Source organism: Gavialis gangeticus, unplaced genomic scaffold (assembly GCF_001723915.1).
Source record: "Gavialis gangeticus isolate Ggan-Ray unplaced genomic scaffold, GavGan_comp1, whole genome shotgun sequence".
Taxonomy (NCBI): Eukaryota; Metazoa; Chordata; order Crocodylia; family Gavialidae; genus Gavialis; species Gavialis gangeticus.
The window spans coordinates 31,413,132-31,427,562 of NW_017729001.1; the positions used below are offsets into that span (position 1 = coordinate 31,413,132).

Consider the following 14,431-nt stretch of genomic DNA (forward strand, 5'->3'; position numbering starts at 1 on the left):
GCTGAGGGTGCGCTGCCAACTAGACATTGAACCATTGATTAGTACCCTTTGAGCCTGACGATCCAGCCAGTTTTCTACCCACCTTACAGTCCAAACTTTTTACTTAAATCAATTTTATTTATGCCCATGGAGGAATCCAAATTTAAGATTAGTTTACAAAATATATTTTACATAAGATACACTAATATTTACAGTCATGTTTAAGACCTTTACATAGTTATATAAAAAGTAATTTATCCAAGGAAGACTTTCAAGGATAAACCTTGACATTTGTATTTAGCTCCAACATTGACTTCAAGTTAGCGCCAGCTAAATTTGAAGTTGTTTTAATCTTAATGTTGGACTATAGTAGGGAGCAAGAGTTGTGCTGTAAGTGAAGCCTAGAATTCCACATGGAACAGTACATTTAAATTGTGTGCTTAGTAAGTATTAGCCACTACCAATTAAAAAAAAAAAGGCAAGTAATAGCATGAAGACTTTGATTCCATTTCCACTTTGAGATATCATCATGGCGCTGGGAGAGAAGAGATATACATCAAGTTTTTGTTCCTTGGATGGCTGTTTCTAGTAAGGGAGTGTGAAGGTCTACTGTGGTATACTCAAAAACATCTGGAGAAGAAGAATGTGGAAGTTGAACATTTTGGAGACATTACTTTTAAAACAAGATAAATGTTTTTGAAAGTTAGTATACTAATAAAAAAGCGCAAGAGTCATGTAAAAAAGACAAACTGCACAGATCTGAATACTTGAAACCTGTAAATGTACTAGTGTTAATAGCAAATATAGGGTCTCTAATGGGTCCAATAAGGCTTTGCTCCTAATGGTAGTCTGAGCAAGTGTCTTGGAGTCAGTGTTTGCTTTTTTTCTTTGGCCAAGAATGATTTACCTTCAGAATATCACAAGGCAACATGTCTGCTGGTATAGAATTTCCACATCTCTCTTGATATTCTGTTATCAGGGTTGCAGCATCGTCTCTGCTGCAAAGGGCAGAAGTAAAACTTATTTATCTCGCTCAACTCATGCAATACCTATACTGTAAGCATGTTAAACAATGTGTAGTCATGTATAAGAGCAGGCATACATACAAAATTGATTCCTTGCTTGGTACGATCAGTCACTTCCCTATGCACCTATTTACCTATATTCCTTTGCAGAAGAGGGAGGGAAGTTTCCATGTACTTGACAGAACTGTATCTTAATGGAAGTAACAAAGCACTACTGCTAAAGCCACTACCAATTATATTTTAACAGTTTTCACACTTGGTTGTAGTCCCCTATCATTCAGGATCACAAGAAACCCTTGTGGCAAGTACACAATTGTTTATAGAGAAAAGGAAGTAGGTTACTTTTTATTTCAAATGCACAAATTGACAACTGCCTAGTGGGGTTTTCAGTGGCAAAGTGCTCTCTTGTTTTAATCATAGAAGAACATATTTTTGTCAGATTAACTACAAGAACAAAAAACTGATTCCTGGACTTAAATACAGATAATGGATATTACTTATTACTGTCACAATACTCTTGGCACCAAATGTAGAATAATGAGGTTTTGTTTGTTTTTTTTGTTTAAAAAAAAAATAGTGAGTTTACTTGTCTATGCTTTTAAAGCTCTTGGATGCTGTGCACTGATAAGTCCCTAGGGCTCTGTGTATATAACAAAAACTTACAGCAAACATCAAGATTGGAAATGCATGGGAATCAGAAGAACTTACCAGTTCTTACTGATGAGGTACTCCACCAGTTCTTTCACTCTGTTATTGTTCATGACTTGTAGCTTTAATAATGGGAAGTGTTTAGATTTTGAAAACTTTTCATATTGTTTCTCGTTTATAATGTTGTCCAGAATCAAACATCTAATCTGCAAAGTAGCAGAATTTATTTTAGAAAATTGCATTCAAGTTCTTAACATTTTACTTTAGTGAGTTCTTCAAGTGTTAAATACTATAAACCTTTTCTCACTTTAATCTCAAAGGAAGCAGGTTTTATATTTTCAAAGCACTGTGAAAAGTTTGCTATTTAACAGCATTGTTGTGAGACTCGATTGTTAATCTTAATATATCTCCCTGCCTGAAAAACGTAAGAAATATACCCACAATGAGTCAGGTTCAGAGTGAGATGACAAAGTTCTGCTAGCCTTTTTGATCAAACAAGTTAATTGAGAACAATGAGGTCTTGCTACTTAAAGTATTCTAGAAAGAATCCTACAATGTAAATTTGACACGTGCTAGTAAACACCACTGTGACCAATGTGGTCACGTCAACTGCAGAGACTGCAAAAACCTACGTCCTTAAAATCGTCTCTCACACATTTTGGTAGTGTGCAGTATACCTTCTAGTGCTGCCTGGGATAAAACATGGCCAAAAGGGCTAGTTTGATTCTTGGAGAAGTGGGAATAGCAGTTAAGGGGATGTGCCTTCTCAGATGTGCCACTGATAAGACTGCATACAATCCTGGTGCTCTTATTTTTCCCCAAAAGGATATTGCAGGGGGAGAGGGTGGAGGATACAGCCATAAAAAAAAAAAGTTTCTGGAGCTGGAGAAAATGGCTGGCATTGAGATTCAGAACTCAGGATATTTGGTGAGTTGATTGTACTAAACGCATTCATGGGAGAAAATACTATGGCCCCAACTTCCAACCTGTTGTTCTTACGTCTCTGCTAGATAGTCCTTTAATACAGGGGAGAAAAAAATCAGAAGATGCAAATTAAATGAGGAGGATTGCCACTACAGCAGGGTGCTAACGGAAGGGATAGCTTTTTTCTTCCATTTCTCATTGTCCTGAGAGAGAAATAAAAACATTGGATCCTTTCTGAAAGATATGCATTAGTCAAACAAATTACTGGGTTCAGTACAGGGAGACTGAGCAAAACATAATGGCCTACCTGCTACCATACCTAAAGTTAGTTTCTTTACCTGTGATGCAAATCCTGCTACTTCACCTGTGTTCATGCATTCGTCTACTTGCTGTAGAATAGCTTCTGGGTTAGACGAGGACAGGAAACCCTTTCAAGAATTGATTTAGCATTAAGTGTAGAATTTTACAGTCTAAAGAATTTCCCCAAGAACAAACATTTGGCTCAGTAAGAAGCAAGTCATGCCTGAAGTTTCAAAGTACAAGTTAGAAATTCTCAGAGCTTTCTGTAAAGAATATTGGCTCAAACGAGCTATAGATTTGTCACTAATGCTGCCAGTGTGTTCTGCTGTAAAGTGGTAAAATACTTGTTAACTCTTACTGTCAGCTGACTGTTTTGATTCCATTTCGGGAAATCATAACTGAGTTAATGTCTCTAAATGGAAAATTCAAAAGTAATGCATAACCACATACACTTGGTAATTTATTTGCAAATCTAGAAAGTGTTGTAACTTGTAAAAAATGTAGACAAAATCTGAACTTCTGTTGGCTTGTAGATTGATGCAGAACCTAGTAGGAGTGTGCTGTATGTAGCTATGGATGTCTCTTAGTATATTGCTGCAAAAGCTGTCATAGTAGGTGCACAGGCAGCATGCAGAACCTAAAAGCTTTCAACACTTCTTCCTTAAATCAGACGCAAATGCTGAGAGAAGGGGAAGAGAATGGGGAAGATGCAAATTAGCAGCTGGAACAAAGCTTTAAGGCAAAGAGTTTTGGTTAGAATGTGACGTGCTGCTATGTCTCTGTATAGAGAATTGCTTTTCTGATATCAACTGGAAACACCACACACTGAGTGGAGATCAACCTTATTCCTACTCAGCTCCCTCATTTAACACGATCCTTGCATATATAACTTTTTGCAGCACAACTGGGAATTTGTGTTCAGTTGTCTGCCACTAGGGCCCTTGCATCTTGTTTCAGACCAGGGTTTCCTCTTGTAGGGATGGTCTGTGTTCCTTTTTGTTCACATTATCGATCATTCTACCAGTCTCTCTCACATTTTGCGTGCTTTTTGCCTTAAGAAAACACTTGAGTCCACTTAACTTGGTTCTTTGGCAAGTGCAATTATCAGTATTGATAAAGAAGCAAGGGAAGATGCAGTTCCCCTAGGCAAGAGGTCCTATGTCACTGTCTGTGCACTTCCTTGACAGGGCAGGTTTAGCAGCATGTATCTCCTGCTTACCTGAATCTGTTGTTCTCTTTTTTCAGACTGAGGAATCAGCAACAGGCATCCTAGAGCAAAAGCTGGAAGGTCCAACTGTGCATATTGCTTTGCAATTCCAATCACATCTAAATCAGCTAGGACAGGACACCTTCAGCAGAAACATATTGAGGGGAGGAGAGAGAACTTTAACTATAAAAAGAATTTTGTTTCCTTCAGTGATTTTGATAATTCATGCATGTGTCTCCTTCCCTTTAAATTTTGGGAAAAGATCTTAAAGCGAGTATTTGGACAGTTGCCTGGATTTGTACTCATTGTTCATGAGCTACACTGAAAGGCATTTTGAAATTGGCAAGTGATAAAATGGTGGAAGTGTATTTATTGTTTCACAGCCAGAGGAAGGGAAGGACACAGCAGAGAGAAGTGGAAAAAACAACAAATCAAGTCACCAAGAAAGTTCAGAACTTGGTATGCACAGCATAGACCCTTACCACATGAAATGGCAGAGTATATGATAACAGCACTAGATTTGTTATCCTCTGCAGATTTGTTGCTAAATTCTACTTTGCCAATGGTAAGCTTGACAACAGGAATGCAGCCCGAGTACTTTGTTCATTCTTAGGTTCTATACAGGACTGTACTTTACAACTTATACAATCGGTCTGCCATTCTAAAATCTTCCCCAACCCTCCCAAATTGTGGCAGCTCTTGTTGCCACTCCTCTTTACTTGCCAGTTCCTCTCCTCTCCTCCAATCTGACTCATCTGCATTGCAATGTGGCTGCCTCCTACTATTCCACAGGGCCTGAGCACAGTGGAACAGCACTCAGAGCATAGAAGTACATTGAGGATCTTAAGCATCTTCCTACACAAATACAGGATGCAACATTTACTTACTTCAGAAGAGTAACAAAGCATTCGCAGCATGCCTCCACCTGCTTAGGACTTGGTGGACATGAAGCTGAGAAATAAGATAAATAAAAAGAATGACAAACTAGAACAGCTTGGCAGTGCTGTTATATACATCTGACACGCAGAGATGCTAATAAACATACCTGCAAGGAATGGGGCCAGAATTACAGTTCGCCAAGCTCGGCTGAAGTTAGGAATCTGTTAAAAGTAAATGCATTTTTCAAGTAATAGCCACTGCCTGCACTTCACAAAGTTGACTTGAAGTCTGAAAATTGTCCAGCTCAAAAACTTTTTAATAGCTATTCTTCAGCTAAAAGTAATTTGTTACACTCCAGAATTCAGAACTAGAGCTATAGGATTTTAGACACTATTTCTTGTAGCCACAGTGGGCTGGTAGACACTATACATTTTATTTTAAAACTTTGTATGTAGCCAGAGACCACAGCACTAACAAGTTAATAGGTTTGTAAATCCTAATGATCTAGCCTATTAGTCCTCTTGGCAGTGCAGGATTGTTCCCTATAATACACTCCTTCACTTTTGCCTGAGGTGTTGCTATGTGTCAACTTAAACACAATTGTTTACCACCAAATTAGTAAACACTTATTTTCAGAATTTTTAAAACAAGCAATAACACAGTTTTAAAACTGCAGAGTATATGGTTTCAATGATTTAAAAAAAATAATTGCAATGGAAAGTAACTGATTTAAAAACTACTTTCCACACAGTCCTGTTAAAACACACATGATAATAAATTTGAAGGCATTCTTATGCATAGTATTTTCCACCTGCAGATGATAAAGCAGCTTATAAAAGGGAGGTAATCACCACCAGGTCCCTTCTAAATGAAGTTGGGGCTGAGAATGTATTCATAAAAGATTCACAGACCTGCCATAATGAATGAATCCCAGTAATTGCTATCAAAACTTTCCTTAGATAGTGAATCTGAAAACAAAAAATTCTGTTACAAAGTGTTTTAGCATTTTTAGAATTGCACAAGAAACTACAGGATTAAAGTATCTGCATGCTTTTGGAGCAAAGTCAAGAATTTGCAGTAAGGAGGTGTGACTGCAGCAGGGACAGGCTACCCAAGCTAGCTCAGGTAACACCACCATCACCACCAGTGGCAGGAGGTACTTCATCTGCCTCAGTCCTCAGGGTCCCTCACGGACTTGATCGCGTTCTGTTGAAGCCCTAATGGTTGTATCCTCTTGGCTACTGGTAACCAAAGTAGCTCAGAATGTTTAAAATGCTGCAATACAACGTGGACATAGTCCTAGTTGCTAAATTTTAAAGGAACTAACACTTTGTATTGCAAAACTAAGTGTTACTATAAATATATCCAGACAACTCAAGTACTTTTTTTTTTTTTTTTTACTAGGAATAACATATCTATATCTGGGGGTGCAAAAATGCCACTCTGAGATCTTTTTGCTCATTTTATTATAGGACTTAGGCTGTAGCAATTAACTCTGAAGTGCTTAGACAAATTAATGAACTAGAACAATTAATATAAATACTCTTAAGTACAAAAATCCTTGAAGCTTTATAAATTGTGAGTGCCCACAAACTACAAATACTCGTATAATAGTGTTAAGCCACAGCTAGGGCAACAGCCCAGAGTAATCTCTGATTTTCAGGAATCAGAGGCTGTTCTGGTAATACAACAAAAACAGATTTTTCTCATTCCACTCTCCTGTTTTCATCTTTTTACAGAACAGTGCAATTAAAGCATTGCATAAAAGGTTTCTTACCATCTTGAAACCAAGCAGTTTCTGCAGGAAGCAACTCCAAAGTTGGGGGTCATACACTTTGTATTCCAAGCTAAGTTCAGTCACCAGTCTCACAGCCTTAAAAAGATAAAGATGTTGAATTTATCAAATGTTTATTATCTAGTTTTATTATCTACAAGATTTGTAATGGCTTTGCAGGAGACAAAAGTCTATGTAAAACCATGACTATCACATGTACCCAGAGCCACTTTAGATGGAAGGATTTAAGCAGGGAAAACTCGCTGTATACGGTGTCTCTTCCAACTTTATGACAAGTAGACCCCAATTGTCTTATCTCCACATTTTGAATGGTGTGCTATTATACTGATAAGGAACAGACCAGTTTCCATTTACTAGCCAAAAGCAGATGTCGAAGCTCTCTTGATAGGACACTATTTTCTGGTCATGCATTAATTTTCCCTCAGAAAACTTGCCTCCGTGCTATGTCCTTGGTTATTAACCAACTCAACTGTTTGTTTATGTTCAGTGATACTAAACAAATTTCAAAATGCAGTTTCACAGGCTACAGCTAAGGTCGCACCGCTGCCATAAGAGTCCAGTAAGTGACAGGTGCCCGAAGATGTGCATCCGTTATTATTTGATTAATTTTACATTTGTGCCCAGGAGCCCTAGTGATGGACTGGGAGCTGTACCCAGTTCCCTGGCACCAAAAGGCATATGTTGAAATATAAAACAAGGGGCAACATTTGGGGAGTACAAGGCAATGGTCATTACAAGAGGCAGTTGTTGTCTCAACACAACAGCAGCCCAAACCTTTGCCAAGATGTATTTTTTTAAGCATGGTGGCAAAACAGATCCCTTGAAAAGATTCTTGCCATCCATTGATATTTACCCTTCAAAAACTGGTTTTACGCTGTAAATTATGTATATTTAGGGCCAATTTAAAAATCTAAAAGATAAAACCAGCACAAAGCATGCAGTCTGTTAACATGTGCATACACATCCACAGAACAAACAATTCAACAGATTTTCTGGTATTTCCTAATCATACCGTGGGTTCATGGCTGTGATTCTTCCAAAGTCCTTTAATCATTCCTTCTTTAGGACTTTTATGGAAAGATTCATAAGTGTAGGGAATGTTCAAGATTTCAAACTCTGCCAAGTAAATGAAGCATTTTAGAAAATACCTGGAAAATAAGAAGAGGTGTGATGTTTATAACAATATATTAAAACCCATGAAGTTTTCAAAGGTTATAATCAATTTTAGGATGAATTTTAATGTGCAGTTGTTTAAAAAGTAAGGTGATAGTACAAATGTCAGCCTTGTGAAAGAAAGACTACTGGACCTAGCAATTTTCCAGTACAACTAGTGATTAAATTCTTACTGCAACTCTTATGCTGACATTTCATGTACACAGAGGATACATTTACAGAAAACACATGTAGGGAGATGCAAAGTATAATGCAATGCAGATATTATCTATATTGTTTCCAGATAAATATCCAGTCCAAATTTTCAGTAAATTTAGTGGAATTAGCTATAGAAGAGAGACTTTCAAAGAAATAAGTTATACAACATCTCTCTGCAGAGGCATATATCCTTCCAAAAATGCCTAATAATGGTACCTTTTACACAAAGGAAGGTTTGTACTTAAGGGAAGATCCCCAAAAGGGCCATGAACAAAAATACTTTACATTCTACAGTACTAAATACCAGTTTATACAAAGAAAGAAATTACAAATCTTTTTCACACCCCACATAGTCCTTAATGGATGTTATCATGGTGCAGTCCAATGTGGGATCGTAACCCAGAGCACCCAAGTGTGCTTTTACAATTATGAAAAAAGTAAGATAACAAAAACTTGAAGTAGTACTTTCCCTCTAAAAAAACCCCAAAAGAAAACAAAACAAATTGTTCCTCAGAGCTTTATATAAGAGGCCACACTGCAGGAAAAAACCTCAGCTTACTTTACTTTCTCAATGGGTTTCTTGAAGAGTGATTCAACAGTATTAGTGTCTGCCAAGTAGATCAGACATTTAAGAGCTCTACTTCTGTGGGCAAATGTCAACTGATTAACTCCGATAGGCTGAAAGAGAAAAGATGGTTTGGGAAAAGTTATGATTATTTGCTGGACAGTAAGGAAGCCAGGTCATTCATAGCCTGAGTTATCATTCTAACATTCTTGGGTTCTACTTGGACATAGACCTTAATGGTGGCAGGATTTCAACCCAAAACAGAAGATCAGAAAGTGCAGAACTAGCACGTGCCTATAATATACTCAAAGCAAGTTACAGAACCTTAAGTTGAATACAAATTCATTTAAAGAGTTTTATGAGAAGTAAAAAAAGAAAGCAAAAATATTAAGCAGCTATGAAAAGCATGTTTACAAAACAAACTCACAGATGTGGCAGACGTTGTGATGGCAAAAAGCAATCTCGAGCTGTAATCCATTGGGCGTGGCTGAAGGAGATGTATAACTCTGCAAAAAAACATTTAAAAAAAAAAAAACTGAATGCTAGGCATGTGCGAAACGGGCCATATTTGATTAGGATTCAGTTTCGGCCTGAATTGGGGGACAGTGATTCAATTCGTTGATTTGATCTGAAGATTTGATACTGATTCAGAGAATCAACAATTCGGACATAGACACAGCTTTAAATGTTTTTTCTACAGACCATGAGGTGCCATGCGGCTTGTGAATGCTGTGATGGTGGGACAGATGGAGTGTCCCACAGGAGCATGGCGGGGCCTCCCACATGCTTGGCAGTGGATCCAGAAGTGGACCGGAACTACTTCCGGTCCACTGCCAAGTGTGTAGGGGACCCTGCCAGGCCCCCAGTGATCAGCTCAGTGATCAGCTGCGGGGGGATCCCTGGTGCTCCCCAGACTGAGGAGGCACCAGTCACCAAGCTGGGGGGGCAGGGGAGGGTCCTCCACATGCTCTGCGGTGGACCGGAAGTGCTTCTGGTCTGCTGCCAAGCACGCTGGGGACTCCCCCACGCTCCTGTGGGAAGCTCCATCTGCCTCACCATCTCAGTGTTCATGAGCTGCCTGGTACCTTGAGGTATGTAGAAAATACATTTAAAAGCTGTGTCTATGTCCGAATCATCAAATTTTTTCCAATCAATTTGCAGGGTTCCAATTCGATTCGGAGAGATTAAAGGGTCTCCTGATTAGATTTGGAGATTCGGCTGCCGAATTGGGACGAATCTCTGCTGAATCGAATCAGCGACCGAAGCTTCGCACAGCCCTATTAGATACACAGTGGGTGTATCTACACGTGCGCTTAACTGCGCAGTACACTAATTTGCTGCAGTGTAAAGTGTCAGAGTCTACATGGGCAATGCTATTAAGCATCAGCAAACTAATTTTCGCCACCATAAAATAGTACTTATGGGGGCAGAACTAAGTTACGGTGGTGAAAATAACTGTGTTTAAACACATGTGTAAACGCTGACCCGGGCGTAACTTGTGCCAGATCAGCCCAGCCAGCAGGCAACCAGACCCCTGCCTGGTGCCTATGCCTAAAGAGCAGAGCTGTGTGTCTTCTCATGCCCCAGCATAGTCTGATGCTTTGACCTAGAGCCCAGGGCTGATCCCCACCTGAAGCCTGCTGCCAGCCTAGGGCTGCTCTGCTCTGGCTCAAACTACTGTGATCTTGGGTGCATGTGTAGACACTGTGCCTGGGAGCCATTAAGTCTGGTGTGAACTGCACCCGAGTTTATCACACTGCATTAATTGCTGGTTTAGATGCACCCACTATTGTCTAGATTTTCTACCCAAATACAGTATACCCAGTTTAGGTCACATGCTGAAATATCCTTTATTAATATGAGCTAGGCATAAAAAAAACCTAAAATATGTGCAGTGACAAAACCATGGGCCTGATCTTGCAAGACCTTCCTTCCACGTGAACTCTCATGTGGTACCCTAAGAAAGGTACTGTACAAGAGATAAAGTATTTAAAGATTCTAACTCTGCCCACAGGAAATACAGATAGAACAAGTATATAAGGAGAACTTTTCCCTGATGCCTTTTAACTTTTAGATTGAAGATGTGACACACTCTTGGTTTCTATAAATTGTTTTTCAGCATGCTTCAGAACTGCTGCCCTTGCAACGAAGTAGGGCACATCAAAGTCCCATAGGCTCAGCCACATCCAACATACAGCCATATTTCTGCACATTCATATCAATTAATCTACTACATCGCCTCAAGTGTTTGGCAGGTTATCTGAATCACGTTCAAAACATTCGCATGGTGGATTCACTACTACATTCCTTGCTTAAACCATGATCCCATTCCTGTCAACAGAATTTTGCCCCACTGTAGAATGTGGCACTGAGCCCCAGGTACCTGCGATACTGTATTTGTTTTTGGGGAGCCGGATGTATTCAAAACATGATGGGCAGTTTGGGAAAATGGGCTATGCAAGGTGACATCAAGCATATGTACCTCTTGAGATCTTCATTTGCCTGTACATCCTCGAAGAGTTCCCGGGTTCTCTTTAAAAAAAAAAAAAGGCAGTGAATGAAAACCATCATAGAAGTATTTGAACCATGAGGTTCAAGAAATTGATTGAGCCCTTGCTCAAATCTTACCTAAACGGCTACACAGTTGGGTCACCTCAGGAGAAAGCCCTAAAGAGGAATTCTGATTTTGTCATAATCCCAGTTCTGTTTTCTCTTGCACCATCCCTTGATCAAGGTCAAATTACTCCTCACCCTGCTGGCTTGTGTTTTGAAGCTAAGGTTCTACTCATTTGTTTAGGTTCAGAAGATGTTGAGTACTGGGTAATCAAGCAGAACTCACTCTTAGTTGCAATGGGAGCTGAAAACAGCCACCTGTCCCCAGGATCAAGGGTGGGTAAAGCTATCTTCATCATTCCCTATTCTAGTTTAGTTCCAAGTTAAGGAAAACTCAGCCAAACCCAGGGGACAAGAATTCTTATCTCTATGAAGGCAGAAAGGAAAACAATTCAAGTTATTCTTACCAAATACAGTACCTTGGAAAGGCCTGCCCCACCACCCTCCCTGCAAACTAAAGTTATTAGAAAAAAAACGATTACTACTTTGCTTGTAAGCAGCTGAGAAAAAAATTAGTTTCAGGTGTAAATTGCCATGTTTTTGTAAAATATACTCTCTCTCAAAAAATCCATACTTACGTCAGTTGGCAGCATATTTGGACACAGCCATTTTTCAAGCAGTATATCCCAGATTTTGTTCATATCTATGTTGTTAATTTCAGCTACTTCCTTAGCAGCTACGTGAATATCTAAACATAGACAATACAAATATATTTAAAGATTCTTCAGTAAGGAATTTGTTCATAAAACTACATTCCCTTTTGACCCTCAGAGCTCTAGGTAAAGCATACTAACCTGGATAATCTTTACCAGTTGGATTTTGAATTCTTTGATCTATGCTGCTATGCTCGTACAATAAAACAATAAGGTTTGCTGGCTTCCCAACAAGCTTCAAATGTTCTGTAGTGTTCAGCTTGTGGGTTATTAGCACATTTTCTGTAGCTGACCTCTGATATTGCATGCGTAACTTCTTCAGCAGCACTTCAGCTTTTTGATGCGACTCATCCTTTAGCAAGATTTTAAACAAACAGAGATGAATTCCTTTTCATTCAGAGACTTTATAAAATACGTGTCAGCTTTTAACAACCACATGGTTAGTTTGATCTTGCAGATGAATATTTATCTAGTGTATATGGCCTATTGTTCTGTGGTGTTTATACACCTGTTCTGATAGACCTTTTTGTGCCAAGCAGAAAGATTGTAGCTCTTATACATTAGTAGGAACAATGAGCATTGATAAGAATTGTGGAAGAGTCAGGAAATAGTTTAATTATACACTAGCAAATAAAGCTACGAAATCTGATGGGTAATACTGAAAAAACTGGGGGTTAACTATATGCCTAGTAAGTATGAGTCTTCAACTACAGAATGGTACTAACAGAGATGTCTCCAAACCCCCCCCCCCCCTGCAAACTTAGCCTGGGATCTAAGAGTCAAGCTACATTTTTTTCTGGGTAGCACGTCACCACCTAAAGACTGCATTGGTACCAAGTTAATAATTCAGTTAGATTTATATACAGGAATGGAATACAACTCATTTCTCCCAGAGCAAAGTGTGAGATTACACACTTACAGCTAAAAAGAGAAGAGACATTTTATAATAAACTTCTACCCTCCCCTTGCCCCCTAGAGGGAAAAGAAAAGAAGAAAAAAAAAAATCAACCAAGAAATATTTATACATGCAGGTCTATTTTTTGTTGGGAAAGTAACAGATTAAAGAGATGACAGGAGCCTTCTGTAGGTGCTATTTCTGTAGTCACTTCCTTTAATCAGAGGTTTGTTTTATACAAGCGGGTATTGTTCCTTTGATTGAAGGGTTTTGTTTTTTTTTAATTAGTGGAAAATGCCTTTCATAATTTGCTATGAGGCAAACTGTCCGTTACAATTTAAGTTACAAAAGACAAACACCCAGTTTCTCTATTCAGACATTGGTCTTGTAGATCTTGCGCCATTACCTTGGCTGTAGTATTATTTATCCATTTCTCAGCTAAAGACAGACAAACTTTCAATGCTTGAATCTGGTCAGGCCCTGAGAAAAAGGAAGGAAGAGAATTACAGATACACATTTTTATCAATCTTTCCTAAAGTACATACAGTGTCACCTGGGTTTCAAAGGCATTTAATTATGATCCAGAAAATTATAATAGTTTTCCTAATCAAGTTTCAAAGTATTTTTCCTTAGCATGGTAACTTAAACAAATATGGATGAGAGACTCACTAGTTCAATGCTGTATGTCTGGTAGAATATTTGTATTCAAGATCTGATCTGAAATTACTGTTAAATAATTAGTACCAGATTTTAGTTTTTAAATCTCACACTTGCTATTTAAGCCCCAAAACTATCATAAACCAACTCAAATGGATGAGTAGAAATATTTTCAAGGGCATTTTTTCACTTTGATTTCCCTTGCTGATTTCCACTCCCTCACCAGCGTTTACAATACATTCAACTCTATGAAGATTCACACTTATTTCTGTTCTTTGTCCTTCTTTCTCCTACCCCTTTTCTTTATCTAGTCTTGTTTAAATTGTGGACTCGAGAGGGTTTAAACGATGTTGTTTAAAAAAAAAGTATAACTGAAGCACCCTGCAAAGTGATGGCATGGCAACATAAAAAGTGTTTCTTAACAGAAACGTACAGCTCATTGCTTTTACTTGCATTCAGCAGCTACTTTCCTCCTAACTTTACTGTAATGCCTCAAACTAAGTTTGAGACAAAAAGCTAAGGCAGCCTACATATAAGCTTCTACATATTTTTCTCCACGTATTACACAGATATTGTCTGTCTTTTTCTCTTCTTCCTCTTTAACAAAACAATGATCTTCATACCTGTTGGAAGTTCTTGGGCTATCTTGTGAGCAATAGCTACAGCCCATTCTGGATTAATTATGGATAACAAGTAGGAATGAATGGTCTGCACAGTTTTAGTAGTTTCCTTGTTAATCACCGAAGAACATCCACATTGTCTCATTTCAAATACTTTTGGCTTCAGTTTTTTCTCAAAGACATGCCTGGCTGCAGACATGTATAATGTATCCAGAGAAACCTAAAAGATAAAGAGCAAGTTATAATTTAAAATGAGAGAGACACAGACAGAGACATGCTCCCCTCCAGGAACAAAGTATT

At 38.5% G+C, this 14,431-nt stretch overlaps 1 protein-coding gene across 1 annotated transcript in view; it reads right to left on the reverse strand.

Annotated features, from left to right (window-relative positions):
- Positions 1-344: 344 nt before the first annotated feature.
- KNTC1 (kinetochore associated 1) overlaps positions 345-14,431 on the reverse strand; it is a 54,237-nt gene continuing 40,150 nt past the window's right edge. Inside the window, exons 47-63 of the mRNA XM_019507255.1 lie at positions 14,135-14,351; positions 13,261-13,334; positions 12,101-12,311; positions 11,885-11,994; positions 11,176-11,225; positions 9,121-9,199; positions 8,688-8,806; positions 7,770-7,905; positions 6,740-6,835; positions 5,874-5,930; positions 5,129-5,183; positions 4,971-5,034; positions 4,096-4,225; positions 2,915-3,004; positions 1,713-1,858; positions 887-977; positions 345-609 (exon numbers count right to left, since the gene is read on the reverse strand). Coding sequence (XP_019362800.1) covers positions 586-609; positions 887-977; positions 1,713-1,858; positions 2,915-3,004; positions 4,096-4,225; positions 4,971-5,034; positions 5,129-5,183; positions 5,874-5,930; positions 6,740-6,835; positions 7,770-7,905; positions 8,688-8,806; positions 9,121-9,199; positions 11,176-11,225; positions 11,885-11,994; positions 12,101-12,311; positions 13,261-13,334; positions 14,135-14,351 — 1,749 coding nt within the window. The 3' untranslated portion in view covers positions 345-585. The remainder of the gene's footprint in view (positions 610-886; positions 978-1,712; positions 1,859-2,914; positions 3,005-4,095; positions 4,226-4,970; positions 5,035-5,128; positions 5,184-5,873; positions 5,931-6,739; positions 6,836-7,769; positions 7,906-8,687; positions 8,807-9,120; positions 9,200-11,175; positions 11,226-11,884; positions 11,995-12,100; positions 12,312-13,260; positions 13,335-14,134; positions 14,352-14,431) is intronic.